The sequence below is a fragment of the Vigna radiata genome, chromosome 3 (genome assembly GCF_000741045.1).
Source record: "Vigna radiata var. radiata cultivar VC1973A chromosome 3, Vradiata_ver6, whole genome shotgun sequence".
Classification (NCBI taxonomy): domain Eukaryota; kingdom Viridiplantae; phylum Streptophyta; class Magnoliopsida; order Fabales; family Fabaceae; genus Vigna; species Vigna radiata.
Genome location: NC_028353.1, coordinates 4,072,853 through 4,086,791, shown reverse-complemented (window position 1 = coordinate 4,086,791; position 13,939 = coordinate 4,072,853). Strand labels below are relative to the sequence as shown.

The window sequence follows — 13,939 nt, the reverse complement described above, 5'->3', positions numbered from 1 at the left end:
GTTGCCATTGTTTTAACGAGACAACAATACTCTAATTTGGTTACGTGGACATTCTTTTATTGCTCAATTATTGTTACATGGACATTCTTTTGCTGCTCTTTTTGATATGATTGGAAAACTTTCACGGTAAAGATGTTCAAAATGAAGTACTCAGTTAGTCAGGTGCACAAGATTTTTCATTTTTATGTAGTTTGTTCATGACTCATTAGTATTATAAATAAAAATTCAATAAATTTCTTCTAGAAAAGTCTCAAGAAATCAAAAGTTCAGAAACATCCTCTGAGAACAAACTGGAATTATATATAACTGTAACGTTCTTCTTATTGCATTAGCTGCAACATTTCTCATAGACTTCAAGTGGCTTTTGTCCCTAGTTAAGGAGGAAAACATCAAGCTGCGAGAGTATTCAAACTTTTAAAATCGATTTGATCAACTCGTTGCTGAAATCCCAGAGTTTCTTTGCTAGATGTTTGTTTTTGGCATGCGCACTTGGCTTGCATAGATTGCAATCCACAAAGTACTTCCCAGTTACACCTTTCACGTTTGGGTGGAGAGCAACATAGCATGTCGTGGCTGCTCCCTATGATTTTTGTTATTTCAGAAATTAACCTTTGATTAGTGACAACATATTTGGACTTCGGAACCATTTCAAACGGAACATTCTGCTCGACCTATGTTGGAATTTTAAAATGAAGGAAAAACATACCTGAGGGACGTTCTTCCATATGTAAAAGGTGAAGATCTTCAAGAAGTCTGGGAGAAATCATGGTATGGTGTTACAAAGGAGTAACTTTAAAAAGTGCATATAATTTACTTGTGTAGTTTTGTTTGTGTTTGAGGAAAATTAACATACGCATAAGGTAAGAAGAATGTCTCATAAGAGGTGTCATTATTACTCCTGGATGGACTGAGTTTGCTGTGATGTTCACACCCTCTTCCTGCACTCAAATATCAAGAAGAACAAACAGATAAAATATTACATGCTCAATTTTGGTATCATCAAAGAAGGAAAAAACCTTTTGCTAGTTTCTCTTATCAATATGATCATTGGAAGAAATCGGTGGCAAAAACAAAACACTGAAACAAAATGCGATCAGAAAGTGCAACACATTCATTCTGTCACATTTTTTTTTTGTGGAGAAGCACAGGATTAAATGGATGACCTGCAGGCGACGAGAAAGCTCATTTGTATGCAGTATGTTTGCTAACTTGGACTGTCCATAAGCCTTCTTGTTACCATAACTGAAAGCAATAGTTAAAAGAAAATGTGATGTTCCACTGATCAAAATCACTGTCATGATGCAGAAAGTTCAGGCCAGAAGAAAAGTGAAAATACCCTTTTCGCTCATTGATTTTATTGAATCTAATCCCTTTTATGTAAGTGTAGTTATGGGCAATTGATGACAGATTTATGATCCTGCCCTCTATTCCAGTGGCTTGTGCTGTTTGCTTCATTTTTTCAAGAAGCAGGTTTGTCAACAGGAAATGACCTGAGATGTCAAAAAAGATGAGAAAAGGAAACACTTTTACTACCAGTAAGGAGTAAACCAAAGAATGTCATGCAAGAATGTTGAGACTTTACCAAGATGGTTTGTTGCAAACTGCATCTCGATCCCATCCTCTGAGAGTTCGAAGGGGCAGAACATTACTCCAGCATTGTTTCTGACATGAAAAGCCAATGTTATGATCCACATATACTTGAAATGACCAACTCAAAGGCATTAATAAACTCAGAAATTGAGTATAGATGAGATAGAAGGTGTGATGTAAAACTAAAAGGAAAACCAACATTAAGATATTGAGAGGAAGATCAAGAGCTATGAAGTTGTCGACAAAGGATGTCACAGAATTGAGAGAGCACAGATCGAGCTTCATTATGTCGACTCGTGCAGACTCATTTTCTTCTAGTATACGTTGTTTAGCTTCTTTTGCAGACACCATGTTTCTTACTGCAATGATCACATGAACCTTCCGAAGTGCCAACACTCGTGTTGTCTCCAACCCAATTCCACTTGCTCCTCCTGTGTAAGAGTTACTTTGAGTTCTTAATCATTACAACACATGAAAACAAATATGTCTGACTCTCTCATGTTACTTAGAACAGTTCGTTTCTTTCAAACATTTGAAGCAATTATAAACAATGAAACAATTTTATGACATGTTATTCATCAATATCATACTTTTGAAGAACTTTATCACACTAATAAAAGGTAACTACTTACGTTTAGTGTTATACATACATACATATATATATATATATATATATATATATATATATATATATATATATATATATATATATATATATATTTAAGGTTTCACTGACAAACTCTGATAATACTTGTCAAATAAGTCCGCGCTCTTACGTATGTGTGGGAGCTTGAAGTTGATAATTCGTAGGTAGGTGTGTGGAAAAAAAATACTATATAGGTAGACTTTTTACGAGTTGCTTATTAGCACAAGAGTTTAGAAAAGTATTATTTGTTTATTACACGGTAGAAGGAATAAGAAAATCGAAAGATGTATATACAACATTTTCCTTCTCATAATCACCTTCCTTTTAAAGAAAACTTTTTCATGTTACAAGGGAGATTCTACAGTTTACTCTAATTAGCTATTTTCTATTATCACTCTTAATTATTTTTTAAAATTCTAATACATGATTAATATAAAAAATATAATGAAAGAAAAAATAGGAAAGAACGAATAGAATAAGGGATTCCCATATATATAAATATATATATACTAATTTCATCTTCAGCATCAGTTCAAGTGCAGGTTGTCTGTGTCAGAAACAACTTTTACATGAGAAAATATGAAAAGCTTCCCTGAAGATGGAGTAATGCAGAATATTACGTGATTTAGTTAACTTCTGTTACGTTAGTTAATGCTTATAAATATAAAGCCATGGGATTTACGTAGAGTTTAACTCTGCATAATAAGATGAAGATTGTGATATATATGTGTTAAAACTGACCTGTGATAATTGCAGTGAGGTTGGCAGCATCGATTCCTTCTGTAACTTGTTCTGCAGTGGAAGCTGATCCAAAGCCACTTGGACCAATCATCCCAGTTACCAACGAAATAACACCAACCATAGTCTCAGTAATATGTCAAACCTTCTGAGTTGTTACACAAACTCAGCACTGTCTTAGAAAATATATATACACAGATGTAGATAGGAATACATTATATATGCAGTTACGGAAAATAGATTATGAAAAATGAAAGCAGTTGCCATATGACAGATTGTAAATCCTTCTCTTATTCACAACTGCATTTAATTCTCACAGTTGAAACTCTGTTCACACATTCAATCACTTACCTACCAATCAACTCTTCTTCATTTATGGTCAAGGTGCCTCAAAACTATTCAACTTATTTGCTTTTAACAACTTCTTCAACACGTCATTTTCTTTTCATTGCGTTAACGCCAAAATTAGGGTTATGTTATGTCAGCTTATAACTTCTTTCTTAACTGCTTACATAACTTGTTTCATCAGTATTTCGTAAGAGTAATAATAAGAGGACATATTTTTATATTCATTTTCCATGTAATACAAAGATAAAATAGTTCACAAAATATAAAATTTTATAATTTTCAAAAAAAAAATAAAAATTAAAAATAATATCAAATAAATATAAAATATTTAAATGTGTGAAAGAATCATTATTTAGCTTCCAACTTTTAGACAATCTATTTTTTCACTCACATTCAACTTACAACTTCATATAATATTACTTTATTGTAATATTTTGTTTTTATTACATATTTTATTATAAAAACCAATTCTCAAGTGTATGTCGGTTCAAATGGAGTGTCAAACAATATTTTTCCTATATATATCTTATTTTTAAAATGTATCATCAATTGTACCTTGTATCTTTTTCTTTCTTTAACTTAAGGTAAAAGTTTGTTTATTAGTCTTTTATTATATTTTAGATATTTTATGTTTATATATTTTACTTATTGCTTTATTTACAATGTCTATTTTATTATTTTATCATTTCACTTTAAAATATTGATAATATATGTATATTAGTATGGTGATACTGTACACAATAATTATATTTAAAAGTATGAAATGCTATAATCAACATAATAAAAGTTTAGTGTCTGTTATTTTTTATTTAAGTTTAGTTTGAATATTGTAAAATAAGAGATTAATAATAAAACACACAATAAGAGAAAAAGCTAAATAATTAAAATTACTAATCGAAGATGGCGATTAAAAAAGACATGTCGTATTTTATTTTTTTTATTCTGGTGAATGTGATGAGTTTACTGAAATTTAAATGTCATTTACAATATAAAATGGACACTTAGATAAGTTTACTTAAAACTTTGCTCAACTCATTAATATGGTATCGTATTTTGATGTTGAAAAAAAAAGGAATATCTATATCCAATCCGCAATTATTAATTCAAATCTATTAAGTTAATTTTACTATATTAGTCTAAATCAAATTTTATTTTAAATTCGATTTAATTAATTGTCAATAAATTAATTTTTTTTTGTAATGAATTGAAGAAACTTTTAGTAAACTTATTTTAACCTGTCAAAATGTCATTTAAGAACAAATTTATAATGGAAGCATTAAGTTTTAAAAGAGTAATATAGTTATTAATTTTATCGAAAATTTAAGATTAAAACATTGGCACCGTTGTGGAAATAAAAGAAAGAAGAATTTCATTTTTGTGATGTATTTCTTAACCCACTAAAATGTTTTTTTAAAGATAAATGTATGTCAATAAGTAAAATCCATGCTTCATATTCTAAAGTCTCTACCTCAATTTCAATTAACTAAAATTATAAATCATTTCCGAGGCACAATAATTTTGTTGAAAATAGCATGAACAAAATAGTTATAGCAATAAACTAAAATTTGATCCTACCACCAAAGCCACTCAACATTTATTGTTTAATAATTTAGAATATTGATGATCTCATAAGACATGGTAGTATAGTTAAGAAACACTTAGGTCGGCTAAAAGAAATCACAATATTTAATGCTCTCGACCAATCCTACTATAAAAGCTCTCTTCCCAAGGAGAAAGAAAACTAATAATTAATTCTCATAAATATCTATTTCATTTTTTATTTTTTATTGAGTTGAATTTTTGTGAATTGCGACCCATACCAAACTTCCATACAATGCAATGAACTAAAATGAAGGTGGTTGGTTTTGTTTTTATTAGTTTTCCCTTGTGGGAAAGGTAAAGGGACCACACAGAGAATCCCTTTCCCAAAAACCTTATCATTCAAATTGTGACATTAATTCACTCGTTTCATTCAAACTACATCACCATGCCCTATTATATATATATATTTATATTATATACTTTTATAATAAAAAAAATTACACAGTCAAGCTTCTCATACCATGTTTATCTAGGTCAAATAATTCATTAACATTCTTATAATTTTATTCAGAGCTTCTCCTTCAAATTATTTTGAGGGTAAAATTGTTTATGAATTGTCATTATAGATTTCATTCAGTGTCTCTTTTTGTTTTCTAATTCTAAATAACATGAAAAAGAGAGAATGATGAAAGGGATACGAAAGAAAGAAATGAATTATGTAGTGATGAGGCATTACTATAAAAATAAAACGAATTGCTTTAGTTAGTAAAGATAATGAAATTTTAACAAATGATACTTTTTTTGGAAAGAAAGGATAATAATGGTATTCAATTACTCTTAATAAAGTGTTATTTATTATTCATCCGATGAACTTTCTTAAAATCATATTATTAATAAACATTTTAAGAGTGGTATTTAATTACTCTTAATAAAGTGTTATTTATTGTTGATCTGATGAACTTTCTAAAATTATATTATTAATAAATGAAAGTACTTTGGGAATTTAAACGGAGGATTTTGCTCACCTTGTTGCTGTATATAATGTATGATAAAATGAAAACAAAATAAATTAAATAAAGAGTAAAGTGCTTATTAAAACTGGGGTGAGAAAATAAATAAATCGTAAATTTTTTTGTTTTATTAATATATTATTTCTAAATATTTGCCAAAATTTATAAATTAAAGTACTGGCAAAGTAATTTGGCTTCTCAAAAAAAAAAAAACAAAATCAATAATGGCATAACTATACAAAGAAATACATCAATAGTGGCACAGCTGTTTTAAAATTTAACTAAAGTTTAGAAAAAAATCAAGAGCCAAAGGTTTTTATTATTACTACTATTATTATTATTATTATTATTTATATAATCCTTTAACACTATATTTGTATTTTATTAGTTCATTACGAGTAAAATATTTTCCACTAATTAAACTAGTTTCTTGATAATTGCTATTTAATTTGGTCTTCAAAGTACCTACATAATATATAAAATATTCGCACATATGAGAAACAGTTTAAATGAGATTTTAGTCATTAAAAGTGTCACTTTTTTAGCATGGATATAATATTACTTTTTAAAATCTTATCCAAGTTTAAAACCACATTTGTATGTTTCAAACTAACTAAAATAGAGATAATTAAAAAAAAAAATCTAAATATGGTATTGTATTTGATTAAGAATGTTGACATACAAAATTATTGTATTCGCGTTAACGACTCACTGAAACAAACTATCAAGTTTAACAATTTAAAAGAAGTACTGCTATAAAATGAACGTGAAAAACTTGAAACTGTCTAATGTTGTAGTATAACAAGAAGTTATCATTATAAGATAAATATAAAGAAAAAAAATCATAAAGATATTATTTTAAAATTATATGAAACCTTTTATTAATTTGAGTCACTAGTTGAATCATCAATTATGGAAAAGGAAATGCAATGCACGTGCAAAAATAAAGGATTTGAGGTTAGGAATGGCTACATATTAATGGGCAACGGCATGAAAGCTGTGTTGCATTGTGGCAGTGACAATGACTACACTTTAGCCATAATTGCCATTCAATTTGTTCGCAACTTGCAATTATGGAATTTAGGAAAACTTATCATATTGGTATTAGTTTTTTAATTTGCCAAAATTAGTAACACTCAACGAATAATTTATATAAATAAATAGCATTCTAATACCCAATTTTCGTTATTTTTAATTAACCTAAAATCTTTCTAATACAACCTTAATTTTCTTAGTTAAATCATGCTTGCATGTATAAGTGTTTTTTTTTTGGTATATTTGCAATAGAAAGTGGTAAAATTACAGCTCTAAATACAATTATATTAATGAACATGAGTTTAGTCGTATTGAGCACCGACTTAAGTTAAAAAAAGTGAAATTTTTCAGTAAAATAAATAGAAAATATATTGAAAAATACTATTTAACCCAATTAAAATAAGCTAATTATACATTGAAACATGATTTTTTTAATTTGAAAACTATTCATTTGGAAGTACAAAAATACGGGTTATTTTTTTAATATTTATCATTTCAATGAATTACAACAAAAATTACACTACATTTATGAATTTTCCTCAATTTAAAAGATAAGAGGGAGTCTCGAAAAAATATCCAGCCATTTAATTCTTCACATGTCCATGTATTTCCTTGAATGAGCACCAACAACATAATAGGCTTTAGCATGGACACAATTAGGGGTACTCAGAATGGTACCCACTCCCAAAAATAAAAAAAAAAAACAAAAAAAAACTTTGAAACAAAGACGACAAAACTTGTAAAAACATATTATCAGTCAAATTTTTTTTGGTAGAATATTCGTATTATTTTTTATATGGTTTTATGGTATATTAATTTTAATATTAAAAAAATTATCAAATGTTTTAAAATATCAAAATTAATGTATTCTGAAAATACAGTAAAATAAGGATAAAAAATTAGTTTTAAATTATTTTTTGTTTTAATTAAAAAAATTATATTGATTAAGTACGAGTATAAATATATTTAACTTTTTAAATTATCAATAAAGAAATATGTATATTTAACTTTTTAAAACGACTAATAACTCAACCTAAATTGTTTCTTCTTAATATTTGAACCAATTTATTACCAACAAACTTCACAATCACAACATTTGATACAATAATCAAATTCAAACAAAATTATTCAACCAAGTTCAATCATTCAAACACTTACTACTAGAAACACTTATTCCAAGCATAAAAATCAACATAAAATTAACTTCGATTCTATTAAGTATTAGTTCATAATTCATAACTCAGTTTAAAATAAAATACTTCCTTCCATTACCTTATGAGAAATGGTACTAAGCTCAATACATGCACTACCCTTGTTTCAAATTTAAGGAACTCTAGAAACACTTACAAACTACAAAATTGTGATCAAACTCATTTCTCAAAACCTCTGATCAACAAGAAACTAGAAAAGAGAAACGGACGACACATGTGTGAAAACTCTAATTACATGCTTCTTAAACTACGAATTAAAGAAAAAATAGCATAAACTTACTTGCTCTACAATGAAAATTGATCGGTAATGATTGAAGAGTTTATCATTGTGATTTCTTAGACACTTCTTGATTGTCAAACAAATTATTCAAGAGTCATATGTCTTAAAGAGAAGGGAAATGAAAACTTAGAACAAAAATTATAAAGAGATAATAAGTGTTTTAAATAATAAGATGAATTTGTAAAATTCTATTTATATTATGAAATTATTTTAACATTAAAATATTAAGTCTCGTTATTTTAAAACATCTTAAATTAACAAATACTCTTCACTAAACAATGAATAAATAGTTCCAACTGTAATTCTTAAGTTAACTAATAAACTTATATTAATTAATGTAAGATTATGCTTTTTTACCATTTTTTTTTCTCTTTAAATTTCTCTCTTTTCTATTTTTATTTTCTTTTTCATATCTCGTATCTTTTAAAATTTACCTCGAAGTTAAAGAACATTTCTGTTTAATGAAAATTTTGAGTAGTAAGTTTTTGTGTACTCCATAAACCTCTTTTCTTCTTACTTTTTGTATTATTTTATCATTAATCTTGATGAGGTTAGTTAAAAAAATATAATCTCAACTTATTTTATCATACATTGAATTTTGTTATATTTAAATACTTTGTTTTAAATTCCTAAGTTTTGAATAGCTTGTATGAATTGTAGAATTATTATTGAGAATATGAATTCCAAATAACAAAAAATAGTTATTTCTATTATTAATTTTTATATTTTGATATTGTGTTGTAAATGAAATTTGTTGACCTATTAATTTGAAATACTCTATTTGATCTAAGAAAATTTGAAAATAGATATATTAGATTAGTTAAATTAACTCACTGTGTTATAATTTAGAACTCAGTCATGATATGATATATAAAAAATATTAAAAACACTAAGTAAAATTAATGAATCAATCTAATATATCTATCAATTTTACTGAATTATGGTGACTCATTAAACCAATACTCATTGGAGAGTGAAGTTCTCAAGAATTTGGATCACTAAGTAAGACTTTCTGTAAACAAAAATATTTTATAAAAAGACAATCAAATCTCGTAGGTCTTTTCCTGTGTTTGTTTATTTTTTTATAAAAGCTCTCAGTGTTCACTTGCTATCAAAGGTCTTTGGTGAAGAAAACAAAATTTTGTGCAACGAATTTCAACGTATACTTAATTCCCGTAGTGAATCAAATGCTGGCAGAAAGAGATAGTATTTTCGTTTATAAAATTATTCAACCAATTATATATTTAAAAACTATTTTTTATTGTTTTCATTATTTATTATTTTACTATAAGTTACTATACTATTTTCTTTACAGTACTATAAACAGTGGTAAAAGTCGTTATGAAAAGACTATGACAAAATAGACTAAAGGCATACCAAACTTTAATAATAAGTAACCAAATACTATTCAAAGACAAATTTTCAATGTAATGTTTCATTGAAAGTGTCCTATAAAATAAACAACCTCTGGCTGAAAGTGAAGGAACTAGATTATGCATGCGTCCCATTAGATTGAAGACTTTTTTTTTTTTCTTTTTTAATTAACTTGAGTGGCCAAGGTCCTCTTTAGTTAAAAAAGGTACAAACTCTACTAAATATTTTATAAATAAGTTTTTTTCTTATAATTTAGGTTTAAACCCTTTTTTGTCCTTAAGTTAAGTTTTGATGTTCAGTTTAGTTCCCGCTTTTAAAAATGTCAACCTTTAGTCCCTATGATATGAAAACGTATCAAATCAATCCTCATGAGAGCACTTAATGAACAATAAATCACACGTTTTCATACCTAGATATCCAATATTTTTTGATTTGTTAACGGAATGTGTTATGAACAACAAATCACTCATGACAACACTTAATGAACAATAAATCACACGTTTTCATACCTAGGTATCCAATATTTTTTGATTTGTTAACGGAATGTGTTATGAACAACAAATCACTTAATGAAAAACTTCTGATTTATTACTATTTTATACATCTAAATAAATAATTACTTTATTACAATAGATAAAGTTCAATAACATAGCTTATTATATTTCATACATATTTATTTAATTGTGTCTCCCTGGATTAATTTTAAATCAATCTCAATCTTATATTTTGTTTTGTTCACATTTATTAAGAATCATTAATAATTAAGTTATGGAGATTTGCGTTTAAACAACAGTTGTTTATTGTAATTATTTTCAACTTTGAAATTCATTAATCACACTTTAAAAATAAATACAAAAACGAAACAAATTACAATATGTCACAATAGATCTTATTTGAAAATACATAGTCATCTTACTCTTGTTCGTCAAACTAAAATTTATTACACTGAGAACATTACTGTTTTTAAAAGGGGACATTTTAATTTGAACTTTATAAGAACTAATCATGTTTTTATCATTTTAAATACTCTTTATCTTTTTGTTCGTTTAAGATGAATTTTAATATATTTATTTCATACACCGAGTTATACTCACTTACTAGTTAAGTATTTAAATTATTTTGATACATATTAATATTAAAAAAATGATATTCCATAAGAAAATGATAATTTTATAATTCTTTTGTAAGGCATCGAAGGGTCCATAGCTCAGTGGTAGAGCATTTGACTGCAGATCAAGAGGTCACCGGTTCGAACCCGGTTGGGCCCTTNTAATGTTGTTCATTTTTTTTTTAATTTTCTCAATAGGCCATAAGTACAAGCCCAACTCAAGGTGATAATCAAACTCAGCCCAAAAGTGGCCCTAAATCATCGAAGGGTTCATAATTTCTGTTTATAAGATGTTGTGGTATTCAAGAATGGGACTATTGATGAAGGTGTTATGATGCAACACAGAGCTTCACGACATGGACATGGTTGTGGATGAATGTAAAATCTTTTCATTCATCCTTTTTCTTGTGATAAACTAACCTATGGAGATAGGTAACATTATCATAAAATCATTAGATAACAACTAACACTAAACATAATTAAATATTATATTCACTAAATTATATATTATTTTATTAACTAAAACGTATTTGTATTTAAAATGGTTTTTATTATTAATAAAAAATTATAATTAACTAGGGGATTAGAGTTTAAATTTGTTTAGTTATTAATGTTTTAATTACTTAATATTGTTGATTCTAAATCAGCCTTATTAAGGTATTAAAGATCTTTCATATTAATTTCGAGTCCAATGTCATTGTGAGGCACATAAATGTATATTGCATGAAAAACACACAATGTAAAGTCAAATATATAATAGTGTCTGACGTAAACGACATGTTTTATGTCAAATAATAAAATGTCTTACGTAAATTGTTTTTATTTATTTACAAAAATGTGAGCATATTTTTTGTATATAAATTATTATTTTTGTGTTAACGTTTCTATTTAATAAAATGTTAGGGATTAATTTGAGTTCACAAACCAATTATATTTTTATTAATAATAAAAATTATTTTACATATGAATAATTTTTAATATATAAAATGATATTTAATTTAATTAATACAGTGAATAATTATCTTTTGCCTTTAAATTTAGTTTGTTATTTAGTGCTTTTTTTTCAATGTAAGTGAGGTGGAGTAAAGGAAGCAAGAATACGTGGTTTCAGTGGTGGAGTGATGAAATAGTGATAGAATGGTGGGAGATATATTAGTGAATATTATGTGACAACAAAATTATTACTGTATTATGGTTCGTTATCACAAAATCATTGTTGGATGACTTTTATTTCGTTTTATGTTTTATTTTGTCTGTTGGTGGCTGCTAAGCTTACTTTGGAACAGTTTCTACTCGTTACATGTAACTCTGATCTCAATGCACTCAAGGACGAGACCTTGCTTTCATGGAAGCACTGAACAAGCACTTCAAATCTTCAAGCACAAGTTTCCCCTGTTAGTTTTGATATGAGTAAATAGTTTGGATTGAAGACACCTTTCCTCGTGGATTATCAACCACAGCGCAGGTGTTTAAATATTTCCTCAATGGTGGATAAATTGAAAACATCCTTGTCGAGATCAAAAGGGAACAATGGAAGATATGTATAGTTAGGGTAATTTATTGTAACCCAATGGTCTTGTTCATAGTGCATTTTTTAGTCCTGACACGATGGACTTGTCATTGAGATTAACTAAACCTCTGTTTTATTTATTCTTTATTGTTTTCTATTCCGGTTGGAAATGTCTCAAATCTTCATACACAATTTTCCGCAGCCAACCTTCCGGTCTTCAACTCTTTCCGCCCGGTTGTCCTCTGATCAATGCTCGACTTCCACTGGATCCGGTCAGATACCTGTTAATGGCACTCCGACGCTCAAGTCAGTGTCAATAGTTAGATAAAAGGGGTAGAGATAGAAAGAGAGTGAAATAAATGCGTATTAAATGTAACCACCTACCTCTTACCTTTGACTTATATTTATAGTTTTCTTCATGGGCCAATGATTAGCGAAATCTTAATTACGGTCCAATCACAGGCCCGCCACGGTTGATTTGGTTTTACCTTAATCCTGAATGCTTACCATATTTTAATCTGCAACCTCCACCGGACGCCCGTACCGCCCGTTATGCCAGAGAGCTTTGGCGAGAAACGAGTCCAACTTGAGATCAGACTCTGCCATCTGCGTGACCGTCCATCTCGCGCGCTTTACATGGAAGTCCGGCTCATACGGTACATTTTCCAATAGTTTCACAGTAAGATTTACTTGAATAGATTTACAGAGCCATTTACTTGTTTTATTTCATTCACTAACATATTTGAATGACTAACATATCAGTTGTGTTAGGCAAAATTTCCTTGCATAGCTATAGGAAAAGTTGTATATAATGCAAAGTTTCCTTATGCAGAAAAATGATTTTCACCAACCCTGTTTTATAGTATCATACATGCTGAGCAGAATTGAAAATCAAATTTCATTATATTAGATTCACTTGTTAATTGGATGGTGTCATTTCAAGTGGTTGGAATAAATAAATCTCCAGCCTCTGAAATTTGTAGCTATTCTGAATTAGAAATCGATCCTTGATATGGAGCTCTGCATCAATATAACTAGTATTTGAAATTGTTCAGTCTTCTTTTGTTGGGATTTTCTTGCCTTATATTAAAACTTGGGTTTTTTAACCCCCGTAGGCAAATTTGCCTATAATATTACGAAAATAGGCAAAAAGTGAAGTCGTGCCACCCCTGCACGACTTCATACTGTTCATTTGACTTTAAGGCATGGTAATTACCAGATACTTGTAATCGATTACCAAGACATTTTTAACAAAAAAAATAAAAAACAAACGAAGTCGTATGAGGTTTGACGACTTCTACTATTAAAGTCGTGCAACCCCCTAAAGTTTTCACTTTTTATTTTCTTTTTACTTTTAAATTTTTTTATTAATTAAAATCTTTTATAATTTATAAATAATGCTTTTAAATATATTTTAAATAATTAAAATTATATCTAATTAATAATTAAATTTTTTAATATTATTAAAAAAATAAATTTTATATTCGAATTATTTTTGTAATTAAATTAAATTTTTTATAAAATAATTTTAATTAAATAATTTATAA

General features: G+C 27.7%; 1 protein-coding gene and 1 non-coding gene across 2 annotated transcripts; one reads left to right on the top strand and one right to left on the bottom strand.

The window, feature by feature from the left end:
- Nucleotides 1–211: 211 nt before the first annotated feature.
- Nucleotides 212–3,198, bottom strand: LOC106757059 (short-chain dehydrogenase TIC 32, chloroplastic). The gene is made up of 8 exons (XM_014639642.2): nt 2,978–3,198; nt 1,790–2,021; nt 1,583–1,662; nt 1,337–1,490; nt 1,164–1,242; nt 854–938; nt 707–753; nt 212–580 (listed from the first exon to the last, which is right to left on the bottom strand). Exons 1-8 carry the CDS (start codon nt 3,096–3,098, stop codon nt 407–409), a joined length of 972 nt encoding a protein of 323 aa, XP_014495128.1. The 5' UTR covers nt 3,099–3,198; the 3' UTR covers nt 212–406.
- Nucleotides 3,199–10,970: 7,772 nt separating this feature from the next.
- Nucleotides 10,971–11,042, top strand: TRNAC-GCA. The gene has a single exon. It is a non-coding gene; the product is annotated as a tRNA-Cys (tRNA).
- Nucleotides 11,043–13,939: the final 2,897 nt, after the last annotated feature.

Bases quoted from the DNA above. Each gene is read 5' to 3' on its own strand.
- LOC106757059 (XM_014639642.2), bottom strand. From the start codon at position 3,098: ATGGTTGGTGTTATTTCGTTGGTAACTGGGATGATTGGTCCAAGTGGC. The intron at 1,491-1,582 runs GTAAAGTCTCAA...TTGACATCTCAG, and splicing joins GTTTGCAACAAACCATCTTG to GTCATTTCCTGTTGACAAAC. The intron at 939-1,163 runs GTCATCCATTTA...ATTTGAGTGCAG, and splicing joins AGCTTTCTCGTCGCCTGCAG to GAAGAGGGTGTGAACATCAC.